An 18,366-nucleotide genomic window follows, 5' to 3' on the forward strand; every position below is an offset into this window, starting at 1 on the left:
AGAATATCTTTCTCTGTCTGCCAGTTGCAGACTGTGGGCGACTGTCACTCAAATCGCTTATGGGCGGAGCCCAGCCCAAAACAGCTTGAAATCTTGAAGTGGAAAAATGCTGCTTTAGAGTACTTGATTAGAAATACAAAACAATGCATTTTTTTTTTAACTTTACAGATGTGTTCAATACTCACAGGAATTGTGTAAAGTTGCCCAAATAGTGAAAGGAATAGTAAGACATGGGACCTTTAACTCTCAGTTGTGTTGGAAACAAGTCGACAGACTTTCACATGTTATCCTTGTACCCCTTGTTTTTATACTATTGTATAAATTGTATGTACTAAATAAAAATCAAATCAAATCAGTAGACTGAGGGGGCGTGGCCTTCTGGACCGCTCACCATCCTCACACCACTCAGCTGCACACCATGTGACTGACGGGCCAATCAGGAGTAACCCGAGCACATTGCGCAATCTCTTCAAGGAAGCCGATTGGATATCTGAAATGGTTCGATTCCGTCGACATCCAGGGGGATAGTGAAATCATGTCCACAACAGCAACAGTTGTGACACATTATTATAAAATTTACACATAATTTATTACATAAAAATAAAATGCAATAACACGATTTTCATTGTACTGAATCTTTTAACAAAATAGAATCCAAAGTTGTATCACTCGACAACACGAGGACACATCTTTAATAACCCTCTTGATGCGGTCACAGTTACCTCCGACCCATCCTGGAAAGTCTCTATTGGTTTAAGCTGGCTTCCTCTTGGTCTGCGATTTCCCTTTAAATCGGGAGGTAAACAGAAAATCAACTAAGTTTCTCGCGAGGCCTAAGAATTCGGAGGTTGACGACGTCGCATGCGCAGTCCCGGAAACCAGTGTCTTCTGGAACCAGCTGGGTCCAAATAAGATTCCCGGCCCGCGGTGCCGATTCCACAGGAACCTCTGCGTCGTCGTCGAGGCGAACATTTCCGTCCAGACCTGAGAATGTGAAGAACCTTGGCTCTCTCTCTCTCTCTCTCTCTCCCTCTCCCCCTCTCCGTGTCTCTCTCTCCCTCTCTCTCCCTCTCCCCCTCTCTCAGTTGTAGTTGAATTTGAAGTTGAAGGGGCCGGAGCCGAAGGGGTTGAACCCCTGGAAGCCCTGCTGGAAGCCCTGGTGGTGTCCCCCCCCCTGCTGCTCCGGGTCCAGGGGGTCCTCTCCCTGGTCGAACTTACCCCTCATCTCTGCAGAGAAACACAGCGTAGAGAATGTTACTATTCATCGGTCTCTCACCGTAGGCAAACTATAATCAAATAAGTTGATTTATCATTCAAAAAGTTTGTTCAAATATATATATATTGAAATAATTTTATTGGGAAAACCACATTGAGATACAGTATATCGCTTTCGAGAGGGTCCCACAAAATAAGTGGTCTACATCAGGGGTTCCCAAACTTTTCAGGCCGCGACCCCCAAATAATGGTGTCAGAGAGCCACCACTATTATAGGAGGTAAATAATTTTTTTTTTTTAATTTAAAAATTATATTTATTTTTTTATAAATGTAAATGTATGGTTGAAACATGCGCACGTTCAAACGCACACACACTAATAAGCATTGGAGGCTTTTAACCTGGGCCAGACTGGGGAAATCATTCAGGCCAGGAACTATAGTGCAAAAATATAGCCCCAGTCAGGCCACTTTTTAAGCAGGGGGTCTGGGGGTCCCCCACCAGGACATTTCCTGTTACAAAGACTTCATTTCCTGCATTCTGGTGCAGGAATTTTTAAATGCCAGTGTTTGTGATGGCATCACAAATTATTGTTAAAAAAATATGATTAGCAACAACACTGATTTTGATGGATTTTCTGTTTTTTTGTAATGTCAGATTGAAAATAATACAATATTTTATTCAACTACAGCCCTGATCATAACACCACATATTCATTTTATAATTCTAACCCTTTAAATGCCAGTGTGTGTGATGGCATATATTTGCAATATATCAAATGCAAAGTAGAAAATAAATATGATTTCAATGTGTAAAAATCAAGCTAGTGTCTGTTTACCTGGGTCAGTGTGTTTAACCTGTTTACCTGGGTCAGTGTGTTTAACCTGTTTACCTGGGTCAGTGTGTTTAGCCTGTTTACCTGGGTCAGTGTGTTTAACCTGTTTATCTGGGTCAGTGTGTTTAACCTGTTTACCTGGGTCAGTGTGTTTAACCTGTTTACCTGGGTCAGTGTGTTTAACCTGTTTACCTGGGTCAGTGTGTTTAACCTGTTTACCTGGGTCAGTGTGTTTTACATTTACATTTAGTCATTTAGCTGACGCTTTTATCCAAAGCGACTTACAAGTTCTGTACGACAAGCCATCAGGAAGGGCACAACTCTATCAGCTGAGTAACAATGTTCATCAAAGTGTTGAGTGCTACAGTGTAGGTTAGTTTATTAGGACAAGTGCATGACAGTATGGTTAGTTAGGGTTAGATTTTTTATTTTTATTTTTTAATTCAGATAATGGTTGAAGAAGTGCGTCTTTAGTCGACGGTGAAAGATTTGACGTGTTTCGGCTGTCCTAACTGGGGTGGGTAGTTCATTCCACCATTGTGGGGCAAGGACTGAGAATAGGCGACTTCTCTTTGATGACCCTCCCAGAGCTTGGATAGGAGTAGGTCTGAGGCGGCCAGAAGATGCAGAGCGTAGGGGTCTTGAGGGTGTGTTGTTAGAGACCATTGACCGGAGGTAGGCGGGAGCGGTTTCCTTTGCCGCATGGTATGCTAGGTCGAGGGCCTTGAAGCGGATTCGTGCAGCAATGGGGAGCCAGTGCAGGTCCCTAAGAAGTGGGGTGACATGGGCCGACTTCGGTAGGTTTGAGATCAGGCGGGCCGCTGCGTTCTGAATGAGTTGAAGAGGCTTAGTGGCAGTGGCCGGGAGGCCAGCGAGCAGTGCGTTGCAGTAGTCGAGGCGGGAGATGACTGTTGATTGGACGAGGAGTTGGGTGGCTTCTTTTGTCAGGAAGGGGCGGATCCTTCTGACGTTGCTCAGGAGGAATCGGCAGGTTCTGGTTGTCGCTGCGATGTGAGCAGAGAAGTTCAACTGGTCGTCGAGGACAACACCAAGGTTCTTGGCGGTCGGGGACGCGGTCACAGCTGCATTCTCGACTGTGATGGAAAGGTCGGTCAGGGGGGAGGATTTGGCCGGCAGGTGGAGCAATTCTGTTTTGCTTAGGTTCAGTTTTACCTGTTTAACCTGTTTACCTGGGTCAGTGTGTTTAACCTGTTTACCTGGGTCAGTGTGTTTAACCTGTTTACCTGGGTCAGTGTGTTTAACATGTTTACCTGGGTCAGTGTCTTTAGCCTGTTTACCTGGGTCAGTGTGTTTAACCTGTTTACCTGGGTCAGTGTGTTTAACCTGTTTACCTGGGTCAGTGTGTTTAACCTGTTTACCTGGGTCAGTGTGTTTAGCCTGTTTACCTGGGTCAGTGTGTTTAACCTGTTTACCTGGGTCAGTGTGTTTAACCTGTTTACCTGGGTCAGTGTGTTTAGCCTGTTTACCTGGGTCAGTGTGTTTAACCTGTTTACCTGGGTCAGTGTGTTTAACCTGTTTACCTGGGTCAGTGTGTTTAACCTATTTACCTGGGTCAGTGTGTTTAACCTGTTTACCTGGATCAGTCAGAACCTGGTTACCTGGGTCAGTCAGAACCTCCTTGGCCTGGTTACCTGGGTCAGTCAGAACCTGGTTACCTGGGTCAGTCAGAACCTGGTTACCTGGGTCAGTCAGAACCTCCTTGGCCTGGTTACCTGGGTCAGTCAGAACCTCCTTGGCCTGGTTACCTGGGTCAGTCAGAACCTCCTTGGCCTGGTTACCTGGGTCAGTCAGAACCTGGTTACCTGGGTCAGTCAGAACCTCCTTGGCCTGGTTACCTGGGTCAGTCAGAACCTCCTTGGCCTGGTTACCTGGGTCAGTCAGAACCTCCTTGGCCTGGTTACCTGGGTCAGTCAGAACCTCCTTGGCCTGGGCGATGTCTATGAACTTCTTCTCCGCTGCCTTCTTCTTCTCTGCATCCTGGAAGTTGTCTGGGTGCCACTGCTGCGCCAGCCTCCGGTAGGCCTTAATGATCTCCTTCTTCTGGGCCGTCCTGCGGGGTTCATACAGAGAGGTGTGGGGTTCATACAGAGGTGTGGGTTCATACAGAGAGGTGGGGTTCATACAGAGGTGTGGATTCATACAGAGAGGTGGGGTTCATACAGAGGTGTGGATTCATACAGAGGTGTGGGGTTCATACAGAGGTGTGGGTTCATACAGAGGTGTGGGGTTCATACAGAGAGGTGTGGGGTTCATACAGAGGTGTGGGGTTCATACAGAGGTGTGGGTTCATACAGAGGTGTGGGGTTCATACAGAGGTGTGGGTTCATACAGAGGTGTGTGGGTTCATACAGAGGTGTGTGGGTTCATACAGAGGTGTGGGGTTCATACAGAGAGGTGGGGTTCATACAGAGAGGTGGGGTTCATACAGAGAGGTGGGGTTCATACAGAGAGGTGGGGTCCATACAGAGAGGTGTGGGGTTCATACAGAGGTGTGGGGTTCATACAGAGGTGTGGGTTCATACAGAGGTGTGGGTTCATACAGAGGTGTGGGGTTCATACAGAGGTGTGGGGTTCATACAGAGGTGTGGGGTTCATACAGAGGTGTGGGGTTCATACAGAGAGGTGTGGGGTTCATACAGAGGTGTGGGTTCATACAGAGAGGTGTGGGGTTCATACAGAGGTGTGGGGTTCATACAGAGAGGTGTGGGTTCATACAGAGAGGTGGGGTTCATACAGAGGTGTGGGTTCATACAGAGGTGTGGGTTCATACAGAGGTGTGGGGTTCATACAGAGGTGTGGGGTTCATACAGAGAGGTGTGGGGTTCATACAGAGGTGTGGGTTCATACAGAGAGGTGGGGTTCATACAGAGGTGTGGGTTCATACAGAGAGGTGGGGTTCATACAGAGGTGCGGGGTTCATACAGAGAGGTGGGGTTCATAGAGGTGTGGGGTTCATACAGAGGTGTGGGGTTCATACAGAGGTGTGGGTTCATACAGAGGTGTGGGTTCATACAGAGGTGTGGGGTTCATACGGAGAGGTGTGGGTTCATACAGAGGTGTGGGGTTCATACAGAGGTGTGGGGTTCATACAGAGGTGTGGGTTCATACAGAGGTGTGGGGTTCATACAGAGGTGTGGGTTCATACAGAGGTGTGGGTTCATACAGAGGTGTGGGTTCATACAGAGGTGTGGGGTTCATACAGAGGTGTGGGGTTCATACAGAGGTGTGGGGTTCATACAGAGGTGTGGGGTTCATACAGAGAGGTGTGGGGTTCATACAGAGGTGTGGGGTTCATACAGAGGTGTGGGGTTCATACAGAGGTGTGGGGTTCATACAGAGGTGTGGGGTTCATACAGAGGGTTCATACAGAGGAGGAGGAAGAGGTAAAGGGGGAGAAGGAAGAGGTTAAGGAGGTGGAGGAAGAGGTAAAGGAGGAGGAGGAAGAGGTTAAGGAGGTGGAGGAGGAGGAAGAGGTAAAGAAGGCGGTGGAGGAGGAGGAAGAGGTAAAGGAGGAAGAGGAGGAGGTAAAGGAGGTGGAGGAGGAAGAGGTAAATGAGGAGGAGGAAGAGGTAAAGGAGGAGGAGGAGATAAAGGAGGTGGAGGAAGAGGTAAAGGAGGAGGAGGAGGAAGAGGTAAAGGAGGAGGTAAAGGAGGTGGAGGAGGAAGAGGTAAAGGAGGTGGAGGAGGTAAAGGAGGTGGAAGAGGTGAAGGAGGAGGAGGAAGAGGTAAAGGAGGAGGAGGAAGAGGTAAAGGATGAGGAGGAAGAGGTTAAGGAGGTGGAGGAGGAAGAAGAGGTTAAGGAGGAGGAGGTAAAGGTGAAGGAGGAGGAAGAGGTAAAGGAGGTGGAGGAAGAGGTAAAGGAGGTGGAGGAAGAGGTAAAGGAGGTGGAGGAGGAGGAAGAGGTGGAGGAGGAGGAAGAGGTAAAGGAGGTGGAGGAGGAGGAAGAGGTGGATGAGGTGGAGGAGGTAAAGGAGGTGGAGGAGGAGGAAGAGGTGGAGGAGGAGGAAGAGGTGAAGGAGGTAAAGGAGGTGGAGGAGGAGGAAGAGGTAAAGGAGGTAGAAAAGGAGGAAGAGGTGGAGGAGGAGGAAGAGGTAAAGGGGGTAAAGGAGGTGGAGGAGGAAGAGGTGGATGAGGAGGAGGAGGTAAAGGAGGTGGAAGAGGTGGAGGAGGAGGTGAAGGAGGTAAAGGAGGTGGAGGAGGAGGAGGAAGAGGAGGAGGAGGTAAAGGAGGTGGAGGTAAAGGAGGAAGAGGTGAAGGAGGTAAAGGAGGTGAAGGAGGTGGAGGAGGAGGTAAAGGAGGTGGAGGAGGAGGTAAAGGAGGTGGAAGAAGAGGTGGAGGAGGAGGAGGTAAAGGAGGTGGAGGAAGAGGTAAAGGAGGTGGAGGAGGAAGAGGTGGAGGAGGAAGAGGTAAAGGAGGAGGAGGTAAAGGAGGTGGAGGAGGAGGAAGAGGTAAAGGAGGAGGAAGAGGAGGAGGAGGTAAAGGAGGTGGAGGAGGAGGAAGAGGTGGAGGAGGAGGAAGAGGTGAAGGAGGTAAAGGAGGTGGAGGAGGAGGAAGAGGTAAAGGAGGTGGAGGAGGAGGAAGAGGTGAAGGAGGTGGAGGAGGAGGAAGAGGTGGAGGAGGAAGAGGTGGAGGAGGAGGAAGAGGTGAAGGAGGTAAAGGAGGTGGAGGAGGAGGAAGAGGTAAAGGAGGTGGAGGAGGAGGAAGAGGTGAAGGAGGTGGAGGAGGAGGAAGAGGTGGAGGAGGAGGAGGTGGAGGAGGAGGAAGAGGTAAAGGAGGTGGAGGAGGAGGAAGAGGTGGAGGAGGAGGAGAAAGAGGTAAAGGAGGAGGAGGAAGAGGTGGACGAGGAAGAGGTAAAGGAGGAGGAGGTAAAGGAGGTGGAGGTAAAGGAGGTGGAGGAGGAGGAAGAGGTAAAGGAGGTGGAGGAGGAGGTAAAGGAGGTGGGGGAGGAGGGGGAGGTGAAGGAGGTAAAGGAGGTGAAGGAGGTAAAGGAGGTGAAGGTGGAGGAGGTGAAGGAGGTGGAAGAGGTGAAGGAGGTGGAGGAGGTACAGGAGGAGGTGAAGGTGGAGGAGGAGGAGGTAGAGGAGGTGAAGTGCACCTCTTGACCCCCAGGATCTTGTAGTAGTCCCGCTTCTGTGACTGCTTCAGCAGCCTCTGGGCCTTCTCAAGGCCCTCTTTTACCTGCCGGTCGTTCTCACTGTGTTTCCCAGCCGTCTCGTAGTCCCTGATGGCTGTGGAGAAGAGACACACATCATTCATTACTTATTTCATTTTTATTTATTTTTTTATCAAGGTTTTTTTATTTGAAGATTGAATTTTTACAGTTGGGCCCACATGGGCCGAAAGAAAAGAAAAGATAAAAATAAAACCCTCCCTCCCTCCCCTCCCCCCACCCCTATACCAGACAAAATCATTCTTACATACTTAGAGCATTTTTTAATCATTGTTTTTCCTTTTATATTTTTTTATTTTTAAATCACCAGACAGTAGTGTATCTCCTGTATTCTGCAGATAGAGATAGAAAAATAATAATAATTAAAAAAAAAACATAAAAGAACAGGAAGCTGAGAACCAAGGAGGGTCAGTCAAATCGCCTCTGTCACATTATCCGCTTCCATATCTATAAGAAAGTCTATCTATAAGAAAGTCAGGAAAGGATCCCAGATATTGTGGAATTTTTCGGTATAACCTCTGACAGTATACCTGATCTTCTCCAGTTTAATATGATACATGACTTCTCTCATCCAGTGGCCGTACACAGGTGGACCTGAGTCTTTCCATTTGAACAATATTAGTCTCCTGGCCAAGAGTGAACAGAAGGCCAGCATTCTAGATTCCCACCATCTAAAGTGGATGTCCATTGGGGCCACTCCGAAACGTATTTCATTTTTAAACCTTTATTTAAAATCGAAAGGCAACTAAAGCTTTCCTCATTTACAGTGACGTCGAGACTGTAAATGAGTTCATACAGAAATAAGCAAAAAAATTAAAAGCATTTAATATCACACAGCATATACATTTCATAACAATAAGACATGCAAGCCATTCTGAAGAAGGTGTGTTCACACCGAAACGTCATGATTACAGGCTGCCAATAAATTTGGAAAAACCTGGAGTGCGTGCCTGGACATTGTTTCCCTATTTTTTATATAACAATAAGACACCAAACCGGAAAGAAAGGTCATGCATAGACCAGATCGCCACACTGAGGATCATCATCGAACAGTCCCTGGAATGGAACAGCTCCTTATACTGTACATCAACTTCATCGATTTCGAACAGGCCTTTGACAGTCTAGATAGGAACAGTTTGTGGCACCTGATGGAGCACTATGGAATCCCACCGAAGTACATCAACATCATCAGAGGATCATATGACGGGATGACAAGTAGGGTACTGCACAGAGGGGAGCCCTCAAACCCGTTCGAGATAAAGACCGGAGTGAGACAAGGCTGCCTGCTGTCCCCCTTCTTGTTCCTGCTGGCCATTGATTGGACCATGAAGAAGACAACAGAAGGAGCCAGAAACGGCATCCAGTGGACACTGATGCACCAGCTTGAAGACCTCGATTTTGCAGATGACCTAGCTCTCTTATCACAGTCACCAGCAAATGCAACAAAAGACCAACAAACTAAAGGAAACAGCCTCAACTCTAGGAATGAAGATCAATAGGGTAAAAACCAAGATTATGAAGATCAACACAAAGTGCCAGCAAAACATTGAACTAGAGGGAGAGGCCATCGAAGAAACTAACTCCTTTACCTACCTTGGGAGCATAGTAGATACAGCGGGTGGCACAGAAGAAGACATCAGAGTGCGAATCGGAAAAGCAAGAACGGCATACAACCTACTTGGTCGAGTATGGAGGTCTCACGAAATAAAAACCAACACAAAGCTGAGGATCTTTAACTCCAATGTTAAATCAGTCCTCCTGTATGGCGCCGAGACCTGGAAGACAACTGTAAGGCTGAATCAGAAAGTACAGTCCTTCATAAATTCCTGCCTCCGCCGCATTCTAAGAGTGAGGTGGCCAAATGTCATTACAAATCTGGACCTGTGGGAGCGCACAAAACAACTACCCCCGCCAGAAGAAATAAAGAAGAGAAAGTGGATGTGGATAGGCCATACCCTGAGAAAGGAAGACACAAACATCACCCGGCAAGCCCTACGATGGAACCCACCTGGAAAGAGGAAACGCGGCAGGCCTCGAAACACCTGGCGCCGTTCTTGGGAAGGGGAAATGAAAGAGGCTGGACTGGGATGGCACAACATCGTTCGGGAGGCCAAAAACCGCGCAACATGGAAAGAATTTGTCAGTGGCCTATGCTCCGCAGGGAGTGCAAAGGCTTAAGTCAAGTAAGTCAAGACACCAAACACGAGGCAAAACGCAAGAATAACACATCAATTAAAAATAGGGATGTTAACAATTAATTGAAGATCGATTGATTGATCGTTAAGGGTTTACTCGAACATGTGACATTTACTCGATCTACTATAAAACAATGATATGTTACAATGTTGTCCGTCTCTTATTACATTGTAGCCGTCAGTAGAATGGTGTATTTTCAAAGCATGTTTCAACGAACAGATAGAGGGCGCCATATAACTATGAAGAGGAGGCAACTACCTCTGTGTCTGGAAAATAAGGGAAGGAAAAAAACACCACGGCAGCTTGCAAAGTTAAGCAGGCTAAGAGAAGCGTTGATTTAAAAAAAATAACCCAAGTCAGTCTGCGCATTTATCGAAAACAGCATGATCGATATGGTTGACGGCAAAGGATTTGGCAAATGATAACACCTGATTGAGCCAGCGTGCCATATCCCATCCTGAGGCACAACCACCTTGCACATCGAGGAGAGCTACACCGATGCAATGTTCGGAGTTTCTCGCGCAGCTAGCTAACGTTACAGGTGCTCGCAAGGTTGCATTGACGACAGACGGCTGGACTGCCCCGACGACCGAAAGCTATGTTACCGTCACTTGCCACTACATCACGAGGACTGGCGAGTCACCACTGCTGTGATGCTAACTAGAAGTTTGCCATGTCGGCATATGGCAGACCACCTCGCATAACAGTTAAAAGAAGCCATTCCCCATCCCTGGATATAAATCCGACTGAAATTGGGATGGGAGATAGGCTAGGGCGGTATGACGGTATTAGGGTATACCAGGGTATTTCGAAATCCCGTCGGTATGATTTTCAATACCGTGACGTCACAGACTGTGTGCCAAATCACAGATGCGTTTCCTTCTATTACACTGACATATAACAGGGACGGCGTTGCTTGTAGTGCACAGCACGCGCCAGCAGAGGGCAGGGCAGTCTGTCTTTCCCTCTCTCAGTCAGAGCTCAGCAGAGCCACGCGCGTGTTCCCGTCGGTCGCCCATCTCGCGTGTGTGTGTTAATCTGCACGACAAATAAAGACTTATTCTTCTATAGAATGCGGTTATGGACCGATGGCAGTCCGTTTATTAACACTTTCAGTGTCGTTCACGTAGAACTAAGTTTCTGTCGTCCGATCGTTGAGTGCCGGAAACGTATATCTACGTTTCTGTCACGGTATTTATTTTATTATATATATATCCATTCATTCAGGGGCACCTTGTGCATACTGTTCCGAGTGTGTCTGAGCTGGCAGACGGTATTATACCGCCCTCTAACGCCTTCGGCCAGTAATGCACCCGGTTAGAAACGGGTTTGTTTATTTTCTATACTGAGCTGCGGCGTGGGGGCGGGTCCTAAACACTCCGGCAAAACACACGCTTGTAGGGATGGCTTGGACAACTGACCCCGCCCGCCCGCCCGTTGAAGAGCAATGCCCAATAACGTCGGAGGTACGATCGCTGTGGATAACTGGAATGGCGATGAGATTATTGGATTCTTTTTTTTCCATTACTTCAGAGACCAGGTAAGGACACCATATATGAAAGCTTGCGTTGACCTGATATATTTTTTTTCTTTCTTGTGTATGTGGGGACGAGTACGGATGGATATTAGATGTATACCAGTCCAGGATCTATACTGGTGCTCACCCCTTTGTTTTGTGTTTTTGTCTCTTGTTTTTTGTATGGGTGATGGGTAAAGAAATTAAATTTTCAAGATTTAAAATATGTGTATGTACATTTGTGTGTGTATGTACGTATGTAAGTATGGATATGTGCATGATATTATGTATGTGTATGTGGGTACACATACTATACCTAAATGTAAAATGACTTTCTTTGACACAATAAAATATATAAAAAAAAAATTATATTTATTTCTACTGCGATTGAAGCTATTTGTTTATGTGTCTAGCTGTTCTGCCGTTGGGTTGCAGGAGGGGGGGGGGGGGGGCCGGTCTAAGCCACATTGCATGCGTGCGCGACAAAAGATAATAGTGATGATCTAGTGTTGATTTCAGGAAGATCCGATAATCCGGCGAAAAATTTCGTGTTTATTGAATTACACAAAACCGCTGTTTGTGTCTTTTCTTGCTCAGAAGCGGCCGGACTATGTTCATATTCAAAACGGTATAAAATGGAAATGTACGGATGAAAAAAATTATCTGTTTTTTGCACGTTGACCAGAAGCAGCTCAATGAGACTCGAGGGCGTTATTAGACCCATAGCGATACTATAAAATATAGGTTTAGGTCTACAAACTACAACTACGTTTACATGGGGTTAATGGGCGGCACGGAAGTGGTCACTTCCCGGAAGGGGCGTGGCACTCAATGTGTTAAGGTGAGACACCCCAGGTGAATAGGCAAAAACATATTTGAATAGATATCACTATGAAACTTTCCCAGTTTGTTATGTACATAACAACTTAGAAAAAATTTATTATTGCAAGTTTTCTGAGATCTTATGTTTATATATGCAAAATAGGCATTACCTCATTAAATATGCACTAATTTGCATATAACGTTTGGGTATAAACACCAACATTGGATGATGCCAGATTTTTTTAAATAGTTTCATTATGTTGACACATAACACAGTGAACTTTTTACAGAAGGGATTGTGGATATGTCTTTTTATCATCCCATGAATCAGGAAATGCTGACTACAGTCATAAAAAAATCTATTTTCGCCATGTTTTTTGGTCTAAACGTACTATAAATCAGGCTATGAATGATATATCAACAAACCCCTCTGTAAAAAGATGTATGGTATATATAGGAAGAAATGTGGAAATTATGGTGTGTGTAGGTGCTATGGAATGGTACATGTCTACCCATGCGTGTAAGAAAAACACATAAAAACTCATTTTTGGGAAAACGCCTTCAAAGTTCTGTATTGTAAAATGCCATAAATCTTTTTTTAAACAGCTATTTACAAACACAATACCTAATCAAACCATTAGTAATTGACAACCTAAACACATGCCTGATAACTGAATAATAATAATAATGATGTTATTGAACAGAACTACACACAGGCTACAAACAAAGAGCGCTATATAAATCCAATCCATTATTATTATTATTATTATGTAGTAACCGTGTAGTACCCCCTAATAGGCAAAAAAATATTTGAATAGATATCACTATGAAACTTTCCCAGTTTGTTATGTACATATAAACTAAGAAAAAATATTTGGCAAGTTTTCTGAATTTTATATTTATATATGCAAATGAGGCACTTCTCCATTAACACTTTGACTGCCTAAAAACGCTTTACAGCGTCATTGCTGGCCATGCTAACGTTGCCGGGGGACGCTGTACAGCGTCCTTATATCAATATTTCAAAAATCTGGAATCAGATTCATATTCCCCCTCCGCTGGCCTGAGATCCATCAGCAGGACCCACTGAGCTCTCTGGCGGTTCACGAGCGCCATCTGGTGGCCGATCGGCGCAACTGCTTAACAGGAAGCGCAGTAGAGGTTTTGCTGGTCGGCCCTATTACTTCCGGACACTCGGTATAGCTTCCGGCACTCTAGCTCGTCACTCTACATAGCGATCGATTGCCAATAACTCGATAAACAACATGATTTGGACGTATATACCATTATACAAGCTGGAGATGGACCGGGTAATAATATATCCCATAATGATACAATTTCTACTCGACGATGATCGCCCAACGGCGCGCGGAGACTGGGGTGAGTTTCAGCGTGTAACGTTACCATCTTCGATACTAACTGCTTTTATCAACATTTGACCCACATTAGATGATTGGTATAACGCTGCCCACGGAATTATAAACGCCCCCTCGCCCATCCGGTCAACATCAGATGACGTGTAGTAACTTCTAGAAGTACGTCTAGTTGGAATTTTTTATATCGCGCTGATTGCCATCAAACTGTATTTCATCATCAATATAATGCATTTGGGGCTATATATCACGTTCTGGAGAAAGTTGCAGAAAGAGATGAAAACATACTTATACATTAGACCATACTTTACTATGAATATGTGAATGAAAAAGTTTAACGTTGCTACACAATGAACAATACATATAGGACTTTGAATGGGCCCTAATAATGGCAATGTAGCAATAGAATTTAAAAAGTTATAGCCCTGCAAAGAAGGGGACTTTCTCCATAGACAAATAGCGCTGGCAATCTATGGTATATCATTAATTTAACCCAAGGCAACCAAAGTGTTAAATATGTGCACATTTATGGATGCAATAAGGCAAAATGAAGTAAAATAAACAACTACCGTAATTCCTCTAATAGTAACCGGGTCTCAAATACAAGCCGGGTCTCTATTAATGGCCGGGTGCGCTCTTGAGCTAAGCAATTATAAGCCGGCCTCCTAATACAAGCCGGGTTACTAATATACTGAGCTGCATACTGAGCTAGTTACTTGATTTCACTTTGAAAACGTTGAAATGACCAGTGACCACCTGTAATTGCACTGTTTACTATTTTATACAGTACTTGGTTTCAATAAATGAACCCAGTACATTTTACTGGGTTCAAACTGACACAAAATGTTGATTTATTCATTATGATCAGTTTGAAAATTTGAAATATAGGCCTCCCTCTTATACAGGCCTCCTCCTAATACAAGCCTGGTACCCGCTACAGTTGAAACAAATACAAGCCGGGGTTACTATTAGAGGAATTACGGTAAATGTGTGTTATTGACGTTTTATTGTCACTAGTTTCATAGAAGACATGTTTAGGAAGCAAAATATAACAAAATCTCAAAATCAACAAAAAAAAAGTATATTTGCCTATTCACCTGGGGTGTCTCGCCCAGGGGCGTATCTAGACCCAGCACTCTACTGGGGCACAGGGGGGCACAGAAGTATATGAAGCGGGCACGCGCAGCCGGTTTTTGGGCGAAAATGGGTGGATTTTGTAACTATTTTTCTTTTAACTTTATTTCGGTTTTAGGGTTAGGTTAGGGTTATGTTATTTAATTATTTTGGGGAGCCAGCCCCCCAAACTCCTGAAATGCATAGAAATCTATGAAATAAATAAAACAATCTGACATTTATATTAAAAAGAGCTAGCCCCCCAAACCCCTAAAATACATAGAAATCTATGCATTTTGGAACAGTTACTATATATATAGTCAAGAAAGCATTTAGTCATACTTAAAGTTTAAAGTGCTTTACTTGCATTGAACATTGCATTGAACATTGAGGAGACATCATTAGAAAGCACAATGTATGTTTCCATAGTTACGCAGATGACACACAATTGTACACAGCTATAAACTCCATTTCCGCCTGTCTCTTAGCAATAAACAAATGGATGACGAACAACTTCCTAAAATTAAATGAGGGCAAAACTGAAATCCCACTAGTCGGTCCTATAACAAAAAGAGAAATGTTACAGAGCAATATGGGGCAACTTACTCCTTGGATCAAACCCGAAGTTACAAGTAAGTAACATACACTGGCTTCCGGTAACATTTAGAATTGATTTCAAGGTCCTCCTCCTTATATACAAAGTATAAACATTGCGATCATCTACTACTGGTCTATTGAAGGTTCCAAGCCACAGTCTAAAGAAAATCAAGGATGTAGCCTTTGCTAACTATGCACCAAAGTTATGGAACACACTACCTATGGACATTAGGGAAGCTAGATCTCTTAATATTTTCAGAAATAAGCTAAAAACGTACCTCTTCACCATAGCCTTCTAATACACCCCGCTGTTGATTGTACTGTAGCACTATTTTACTCTGGCCATTCTATTGCATAATTTTACTATCTATTCTACTATTCTATTATTGCACTGTATTATTGGTGTGCAAACCAGTCAACTTTCAAAAAAGAGCCTGTTGGAGGATTTCAACAAGATAAATGCGACAACAGTGCAAAATATTTCACTATAATATTTCAAAACGAAGTAAAAAATATTATAATAATTATTTGATCATGTTAAATGATCATTTGATCATGTTAAAAAAGGGAAAATAAAAAACATTTGTTTTAACACTTTGAGTGCCAGCGACGTGTATTGTCGTCTTATCATGCCCCCCGTTGAGTGCTGATGACGCGAATTATATATATATTTTTTTAATAGCGATCTGAATTCATATTTCATCAACAGAGTTTCCCGTTGGTACAGCAGACCCTCTAGGAGCTCAGATGGGAAAATACCGCCCCCTATCGTCTATCCCTGTGTAACTGCAGGCCATTCGATTATACTGCTGGATCCCTGTGGGGCTCCATTATGCTGGCGAGGGATCTGATGATGAGGGAAGTGATCGCGAGTTGGAAAGCAGCGTGGAATATATATTTACAGCAGCCAATAATCAATCAATAAACGCGATCGATATTTGGAATGGCGATCAGGAATTGGAATAATCTTTTTGGAGAACATCTGATCAAAGGATTTTTCAGCCCGCTTCTATAGCGTGCATAAGTACACATATACTATCGATAATCTAGCGTTTATTTGAAAACGATTCATAAATAGGGCGACAAATGACAACGTGTCTAGTGTATTCGAGAATATTCCAATAAATGCCGTTTATGGGGGAATCTTTCTATTTTCCGAAAATTTTCGAAAGAACGATAGCTTTTCGAAATGCTATAAAAAGGATATGAACCGATTAAAAAACAATCCGTTTTGACAATGTTGACTGCAAACAAGTCATTGATAAGCGACGGGCAGATTAGACACATAGCCATAATTTAAAACATAGATTATGCGTTTTTTAACGCTATCATTGAAGTGGATGCTGGCACTAAACGGGGTTTTCAATGTTAAATGGCCGGCACTGATCTAGTTAAGGTCGAATGGATGGACCATGGGTCCACTAACTTCCAGACATTGGATGATTTGATTTTATTAGGGATGATTGAGGAATCGGGAAACAGAGCGTTTCTCTAACGTTTTGAAATGGATTTGTGCATGAATGTGGACTCTGGGACACATTGTTTGGGTACCGGTAAGTAAGTTATGTTATGGTTAAGCAATTGGAAGATGAACGTACGAGATATGAATGCTGGGAGTGTATGTTTGGTAAACCGCTCCAGTTCGACTGTGTGTGCGTATTGGCTTCGCGATTCACTACATGGGTTTAACGGCTTAAGCTGGGCTTTGATAATCACTTAATCAATGCAGAATAAATTGTATGCGTCTGTATGTGTAGTTGTGTACTACTGTCGTGAGTTTGTGAGTCATATTGCTCTAATTTCAGCCTCCGTTATACATTATTTGTTCCGTATGACTCGTTTCATATCCGTGTGTCTCGAATGTGCGCGCTGATTTGTTTACTTTGGCAACACGGGTCGCTAAGGAATTTAGGTTCGAGGTTGAAGAAAGTGCACTCTTCGGTTGAAAGAACGGCCCTAATGTCAACGTGTTTCAATAGAAGCGTTAGTATATTGTTAACTTAGCTCCGCTCCCTCCAGAGTCTTGGAGGTACGCCTCACCTTGTTCGTATTGCTCGTCTTGGAGGTACGCCTCACCTTGTTCGTATTGCTCGTCTTGGCGGTACGCCTCACCTTGTTCGTATTGCTCGTCTTGGAGGTACGCCTCACCTTGTTCGTATTGCTCGTCTTGGAGGTAGGCCTCGGCTCGGTCCTTCAGGACGGCCACGTTCTCTGGGTCCAACTGGAGAACCTCGGTACACACGGAGATAGCTCTGATGCCTTGCTGGGCCTGTTCGATACACACCACGCACAGAGTTAAGAGGGTAGTTATTGATCTCATATTACCACGCACAGAGTTAAGAGGGTAGTTATTGATCTCATATGACCACGCACAGAGTTAAGAGGGTAGTTATTGATCTCATATTACCACGCACAGAAATCACAGAACAGGAAGTTTGGAATGCGATCAGTAGGGCAAAGAGTAGTAAGTCACCGGGTAGCGACAGATTCCCCTCGGATTTCTACAAAACATTTAGGCAGGAACTGAGCCCCATATTAGAAGCAGCATTCAGACACACAATGGAAAAAGGCACAATGCCACCTTCATGGAAAGAGGCCATAATTACTACAATTCCAAAAGAAGGGAAAGATAGAGAACTGTGTAGTAGTTTCAGACCTGTGTCCATACTTAATGTAGATTACAAGATGTATACATCAATAATATCCAAAAGATTTGAGACATTTATGACAGATATAATAGACGAAGACCAGACTGGATTCATTAAAGGAAGGCAGACACAGGATAACATAAGGAAGACAGTGCAGATAGTAAAGGAGATACAAAAGGAAGGAGAAAGTGCAGTATTAGTTAGCCTAGATGCAGAAAAAGCCTTCGACAGTGTAAGCTGGCTATTTCTATATAAAGTATTGGAGAGATTTGGATTAGACAAAAACGCTATGAAAACAATTAGGGCATTATATCAAGAACCGACGGCTAGGATTAAGGTGAATGGTAGTCTGACGGACCGGATTAAACTAGAGAGAGCTACCAGACAGGGTTGTTGTCTTTCGCCGACGCTCTTCGATGTATTCATCGAACCACTGGCCCAACTAATTAGACAGACCAAAGACATCAAAGGGGTGGAGATAAGGGGGACGGAACATAAATTGGGATTATTCGCAGACGACGTGATAGTATATATGAGACAACCAGACACAAGCTTCCCGACACTGATGGATCTACTGACAGAATATGGATATTACTCAGGGTATAGACTTAATGTGACGAAGACACAGACATTAGCACTGAACTACACACCAACGATAGAGATCAAAGAAAAATACAAAATCAAATGGGACATGGACAGGATCAAGTACCTAGGGGTGAACATCACAAGAGGGGTGGAGGGGCTATACGATGCAAACTATACACAGATAAATCAGAAAATCAAGAGAGATCTAGAAAGATGGACGGTGATGCCCCTAGATTTCAGTTCAAGGATCGAAATCATTAAGATGAACATATTACC

The 18,366-nt window shown here is 44.3% G+C and overlaps 1 protein-coding gene across 1 annotated transcript in view; it reads right to left on the minus strand.

Moving 5' to 3' along the window:
- Positions 1-298: 298 nt before the first annotated feature.
- dnajc3a (DnaJ (Hsp40) homolog, subfamily C, member 3a) overlaps positions 299-18,366 on the minus strand; it is a 68,367-nt gene continuing 50,299 nt past the window's right edge. Inside the window, exons 9-12 of the mRNA XM_084315047.1 lie at positions 17,006-17,126; positions 7,166-7,298; positions 3,972-4,120; positions 299-1,227 (exon numbers count right to left, since the gene is read on the minus strand). Of these exons, the coding sequence (XP_084171173.1) occupies positions 1,082-1,227; positions 3,972-4,120; positions 7,166-7,298; positions 17,006-17,126 (549 nt within the window). The 3' untranslated portion in view covers positions 299-1,081. The remainder of the gene's footprint in view (positions 1,228-3,971; positions 4,121-7,165; positions 7,299-17,005; positions 17,127-18,366) is intronic.

This window comes from Notolepis coatsorum (assembly GCF_963971535.1).
Source record: "Notolepis coatsorum genome assembly, chromosome: 5".
Lineage (NCBI taxonomy): Eukaryota > Metazoa > Chordata > Actinopteri > Aulopiformes > Paralepididae > Notolepis > Notolepis coatsorum.